Raw genomic sequence first — 7,014 nt, 5'->3', positions numbered from 1 at the left:
AAACAAATGTCATAAATAAACTATAAAAAGACTCATGTCCGCCTGGTCAACAAAAAAGCATTTGCTCCAACTTTGAACTTTTGAAGTTCTACTGATTCAACCACAAAATTTACTCCTACATTTCACACAAATAGTATGAGGATCAATAGATCCTTTAGGAAGTCAAGTACGACACCCTTCACTAACACACCTACGTAAAGCAGGGGAGGAGTCAGCCATTTTGAATGGTTACGTGAAAGACCGACGAGCAAAAAATAAGGGAAATATTAATAAAGATAACCTCAAACAAAGAGATTTCAAGATTAGAAACAAGAGAAAATAATTAACGATAGCTTAAACTCAGATAAGAACGTTGTACATCACCAAACAACTTCCCAAGAGAGTAAAACCACGAGAGCGAACTTCAATATGTCAGCCAGCTATGGCGGCAGAAGAAGAACAGAAGTTGGTGTGTTGTTCCACCTGAGCTACCGCTAGGGTGCGGTTGTACACCTGCCGTATCTTCGATAACGCGAGAATTTGAATTTCTGCCAGGGCGTCAGGGGACTTCAGCTCTTTATATAACCAGCGGGTAAGTTTTATATTTAAAACATATCAATAATAGCAAAATCCCCAAATCAATGTACTTCACCAAAAATAAGTCCAGTACAGCGACACAGGGAAAGCAAAATGAAAAACTCCAATGGCGGACCAACGATGCTGTCAGTCCAACCGGCAGAGATGATCTGAGGAACAGAAAACGGGAATGATTCCAAGTACCACCCTGTAAGAGTTATTAACCACCTAACCGCACAACCACCACACAGCGGTTGCCGCGATTTTTGAAAAATTCTGCCGGACGTCAGAGACTAAGCTATATACAGTATATATAACTGCCAGGTAAGTTCTATTCATAAAAATGATGGTTAAGACACATTAGCAGAGGAAAGAATTTAAGAATACAGTTAACAATTTAAAATTACTTGAATGAATCCAATATTACCTAAATTAGTTTACACCCGAGACTTACAAGTGGACTACAGTAGTATATCAAATGAAAATTACTGTCAGTTATGGAAAACATGTTTAAAATATTTTCTATCTTTTATATGTGACACCCTTGTTCTCATATCACTATAGAAATATATATATATATATATATATATATATATATATATATATATATATATATATATATATATATATATATATATATATATATATATATATATATGCAAATCTTATTATTGACTCAGGGATATAAGTAGCAAATATATATTTAGGTCTCAAATATATTTTCAAACGTAAATGCCATAATATATTCAACCATTTACAGTTGAATTTTATAACTACAGTACACAAACAAAACTCTTGGCTGTACTAATAACACATAATCAATTCAAAGTATAAATGTTCAAATTACGTTGATACAATGAACCACATAACATTGAAAATCCTTGTAACAATTTCAAATATAAAATGGCAAGCAGGATGCAGTACAGACCTAGACATTTTCTGGAACAAACATCTTGATATAAAACCAAACCATTTCACACCTTTTCACAAATGACATTATGATATAGATCCAGTAATGTTTTTGTTTCTATCCCTTATAACAGAGAAAACCTTCCCATATTTGGTTATCAGAGGACTGCTATAGATGATCATCACTGTCTAACAACGGTAAGAAACTCTACTGGTAAAGTTCTATGAAAACTTATACAGAATACACAGTTTTAAAGTGAAGCTTCATGACAATATAGAATTATAACATGGAAAGAGTTCATCACAAAGAGATCCCGAGGAAGCGACACCAAATGGCCGCATACACACCCGTAAGGGAGCGTCAACAAAGCGGCTGAGAGAAAAACCAACAGGGTTATTAAATGAACGTGTGTCGCTACCTAGAAATCCCAAACAGACAAATATAATACTCAACTTGGGAGCAGGGATCTCCAAAACGCCTGACATCTTCAAAAACACAAAATAACACAGAGCTACGAAAAACATGTCCGAACGTACACAGGTGCTTAGAAGGAATGATGGGAGAAGGATGGGTAGTGGTAGTGGTGGGGGGGGGGGGGCAGTAGCTGTACAGAACGACACCATGTAGTAACGGGGGATGTTGAGGAGGGAGAAGACTAATTGGTAAGGGATCTCTGGTAGTGGTTTCACACACCCCAGTTATTATATACAGACACCCTATTAGGGCGAGTTGGGTATATTCCTGGCATTCCATGCAACTTTTTACTCTGGTATATTTAGCAGTATTTATACCTTAGAAATGGTGCTTTAAGGAGCATTTACGGAGCGACACAGGTTGAGCCCAGAAAATTATTTTTACCATATGAACACATCAAATTATCTAATAAGGTAAACTACTATGGCATTAAGAGATAGATGAAAAAACTCTACATGCAGTATAGAGACATTCTATAGTTATAGCAAAGAAATATTGCAAGGTTTTATAGTATAGAAAAAAACATGACGTCTCCTACCAACCAATTACAAATGATACTTAAGTGAATTTTCAAATAAATACAAGAGACATTATTAGCATTCTACAAATCCTAACCCTCACAAACTGATTTCCCTATAGCTAAGCTTGCCCATTTACACTCCCTTCTTATTGTTGTATCTTTTAACCCTTTTACCCCTAATGGACGTACTGGTAGGTTTCACAAAACTCATCCCTTTAGCTCCATGGACGTACCGGTACGTCCTTGCAAAAAACTGCTATTTACATTTTTTTGCATATTTTTGATAACTTTATGAGAAACTTCAGGCATTTTCCAAAATAATGAGACCAACCTGACCTCACTATGACAAAAATTAAGGCTGTTAGTGCAATTAAAAAAAAATATATTGCAAAATGTGCTTGAAAAAGAAAACGCTTGGGGGTTAAGGGTTGGAAAGTTCCAAATAGCGTTGGCGGTAAAAGGGTTAATACTACAAAGTATTTCTACACTGGCACAAGGCTGGGAAGAACCCCACGAAGGAGGGATTACCGTTTAAAGTGTGCCTTGCATGGTGCATTGCAAGTATCACTTTCTGACTTCTACTTTTCCTCCATTCTATTTGGGCTCTTCTCATTTACCTGACCAACTTGTGTACCTTTAATATGTTACAATATCGTTTATCAATTGAAATGCAATACATAAGGACCTCAACTTACAAAATAAGTTCCAAGAAGCTGCTTGTAAGTCAAACGGTTTGAAAGTTGAATTTTGGTCTAAGGAACGCCTAATCTGAGTCCCATGCCTACAATTTTCAGCAAAAAAGGCAACAAATCGTGCCGTTTCATATTTAATAAATATCAGGTTATTGAATTTTTTTTGCTTGCTGTATTAAGTGATATAATATTGTTTTATTACCATATTTCTTTATCTTATTACAGCATACAAACTTTTGATACACCAAGACATTATTTCAGTTCGATTGGTGTTTGTATCTCCAAATATTTGTAACTTAAGGACCTGCTATACTTCAGCCGAGTATCATGAGTCCAGCAATGTGATTCTTTAACTTTAATGAGTCTCTATAATAATATACTGAGACAAAAGATTTGGTAGGAAGCAACTCTGAAACTAAAAGGTCAATGCAAAGAACCCTAACTATTTCATAAAAAGGACCAGGCAACGCCATAGACAGTAACTCCCTTCTAGGATCATACACAACAACTATATGCATAACCAAATTATTCCACTACTAGGCACATCCTAAATCTTTTTATCTGGTAAAATATAATGGATTCTGGAAATCTACTTCAGATCTTCACACGAATTAGGTACAAAACTAAAAAAGAAATAATATTAAACAGAGACTAACTTAGGAAATTTGGTTAAAACACTAATATAAAAGCTGAACATAAAATACCAAAACGAGTGGTTTCAATACAGGAATTTACATCTTTACATCAGTACCAATCCTACAACCAATCATCAAACACACAAATACCACTACATACATAAAACTGTATGCCTCATACGGAAATAACTTACAGTGTAATGACAGTTGTGAAAAATCAACATCAATTACTAATTTAACTTTCTACGATGTCACTTCAGAAACAAACAGGATGAATTTACTTTGAAACCTGCAGAAGTGTATACTAATGTTTCATTTTATCTATTCCATGAAGTAGAGTTACTAAAATTAATGCTATTCCACTTCCTACAGTACTAGGCAAAACCAGTTCTATTTTTTATATCCTTTCAACTATGAAAATCCATTCAATAATCCTGCCCTTTACAATTCAATAAAATGCAATATTCAAATCTAAAGTAGGAAAAACATACATCAGATCCAGTTTTGTAATTTTCTTCAAGAATTTACTACAAGTACCTCAGCTGCAGTACTTAGATTGAACAAATAATAAGTGCTACTTACTGTATCTCATTCAACTTCAATCATTATTTTCCATAACAGAAATCAGAATAATAGCAAAGACATTACAGGGAGGCATAAAAGTAACTTAGCAATGAACAACAAATGAATAGCAGGAGCTGGTAATTACAAGTGCAACTTGCAATAAATGTTTACCGGCTCAAAAATTTTGTATAATCTGTACAATATTAACATGGTTCATTTTGTTTGTAAATTACTGACCCTTAGTAGAAAAATGTAAGGGGGTGTAACATGTTCTAATATTAATTTACATTACACCTGAGAGGAAGAAAAATTGCTCATGAGTCATAAAAATTCCAAATCATATCCAGGTTTGAAATTACTTATCTTCATTTTTTTTATTGTCAAAAAATGAGTTTGGGTCAGCTGGAGTGACATCATTTTGAAGTGCAAAGGAGCACAAATCCCTTTTCATGGCAAAGGCATCTTCACCATCAGCATAGTATTTTGGTTCAATTTCTGATATCCTGTAAAATAAACGAGTAACAAATTATTTCTGAAAATCTACATTACAAACTAATAAATAGAAAATCAAGAATTATCAGGAAAAAAACTAACCATCGTTACTCTTATAACTATTACTATTATTAGTTAAAAGACCTCTCGGCCATGTCTCAACTCTCTTATAGTTAACCTGGTTTTGTTCTTAAATGAGGAGTGCCACGACTGAGATGATGTGGGCACGTGTTGAGCATGGATGGTGGGGAGAGTGAAGAGTGCTTGGGAGGAACTTGTTATGGGAAAAATCGGGAGGGAAGTAAAGAATTAGATGGCGAAATGAGGTGAAGGATGCCTACGGTAAAAGGCATTGGAGAGGGTGCATCAGGCAACCGACCCCTTAATGTAGGGATACCGGTGGGAAAGAAGAGGAGATTGGAAGAAATGAATGAAAAGTAGGTCAGAAAGTAAGGCATCTGGGGACCGAATGGTTGGTGCATCCTTTATCATTTTCTACAGAGTGCCATTCAGGTCACACTGAACATTAACTCCTATAAGGAAAGGTAACTATATGGTTTGTCCATACTACCAAATATAACAGCATTGTAACTAGAGTTTCATTGTATATCTATTCAGACTAATGGATACCACTATTCAACAACTAAATGTCACAAAGCAAGGATACTTAAACCTATCTACAACATAGTTTAAAAGAATATTTGAAAATGGACTCGGTTAAAAATTTATTAATACAAATATGCAATATTAACAAAAGTTACATATCAGGCTGTATAAAAGTTCTCACATTGTAAATATGACCAAGTAGTGGTCTCATTCTCATTCTCTGAACAAGTCATTCTAACTGACCCAAGCATAAATAATCAGGTGAACAACTTTGTGAACACCCGAGGAAAGAAATGGGTACTTTCCCTATAAACAAAGGGCTGCATGCACTACAAGTAACTCGAGTACCAAAAGTATAAAGTCCTCAAGACTAAGTATGGAGCAAGAGTTCCAACTGATCCAGGACGGAAAAGTAATGAATCGGCCAAGGAGTATGGACTTGTGCTTCGTCTCTGTGACAACTCATGAAGAGCTGAAAGGAAAGGACTGGAGAAGATCATACAAGACTTCTAGCTTATAAACATAGGATCCATCTACCTTTGTCGCATGTCTAGAGATGGAACCTGGAAGCTAGGTATGGAACAGATTGGATGGAAAAGGAAGGTAATTTGTGAGGCAAGGCATTCTCTTAATGACAGTTGATTATTATTATTATTATTAAGATTACCACTACTACTACTACTACTACTACTAGCAAAGCAACAACCTTAGTTGGAAAAGTAGGATGCTATAAGCCCAAGGGCTCCAACAAGGAAAAGTAGCCCAGTGAGTTAAGGAAATAAGGAAATAAATAACCTACATGAGAAGTAATTAAAAATTAAAATAAAATATTTTGTATAGAGTGATCCCTCGCTACTTCGCGGTTCGACCATCGCGGATTCACCACTTCGCGGATTTTTTTCATAACACATGTATATACATATATCGCGGATTTTTTTTCATAACACATGTATATACATATATCGCGGATTTTCCGGAAATTTAGAAAATACTGCGATGTGACCGATGGTGCGAGATTGGAGAAAGTAAGGAAAATTGAATCATGATTGATTTTCAATATAAATGAAACTTTGAGGAGCAACAAAGATATCATTTGTTAGAGAGATAGAGAGAGGTAAGGAATGGGAGGTAATGAAAAGTAGCCCACAGAGAGAGAGAGAGAGAGAGAGAGAGAGAGAGAGAGAGAGAGTGTGTGTGTGTGTTGTTTTAAATGTAATAAACAAAAAAATTTGATAGGTTATAACACATTGGTGCTTATGTAATATCAACTGTATACTGTAGACGGTTTGAATAAGTTAAGAAATGGTATAAACGATACTTTGTTAGTGTATTCGTACACTCTCAAGAGCGGCAGCTAGACGTCAGCTGATCTAATCACAGCCAAAAGTAAAACAAAAAGAATTCAACAATACTCGATTTTTAAAACACACCCGAAATTTAAAAACAAAAGTACACGCTTTCTTAATGTGCAATTAACTATTTAAAGAGTAGCAATTTTCTAGAATAAAATGATGTTTCCCAAAAAATAGTGGTTTGCTGATGAAATCGGATGCCGTATTTTTAGCA

The 7,014-nt window shown here is 35.1% G+C and overlaps 1 protein-coding gene across 1 annotated transcript in view; it reads right to left on the bottom strand.

The window, feature by feature from the left end:
* Nucleotides 1-1,254: 1,254 nt before the first annotated feature.
* The window catches only part of vnc (GNAT family N-acetyltransferase vnc), a 130,814-nt gene continuing 125,054 nt past the window's right edge, over nucleotides 1,255-7,014 (bottom strand). Inside the window, exon 5 of the mRNA XM_068357049.1 lies at nucleotides 1,255-4,853. Coding sequence (XP_068213150.1) covers nucleotides 4,706-4,853 — 148 coding nt within the window. The 3' untranslated portion in view covers nucleotides 1,255-4,705. The remainder of the gene's footprint in view (nucleotides 4,854-7,014) is intronic.

The sequence above is a fragment of the Palaemon carinicauda genome, chromosome 33 (genome assembly GCF_036898095.1).
Source record: "Palaemon carinicauda isolate YSFRI2023 chromosome 33, ASM3689809v2, whole genome shotgun sequence".
In the NCBI taxonomy this organism is placed as follows: domain Eukaryota; kingdom Metazoa; phylum Arthropoda; class Malacostraca; order Decapoda; family Palaemonidae; genus Palaemon; species Palaemon carinicauda.
This window is presented reverse-complemented; position numbering and strand designations above follow the sequence as displayed.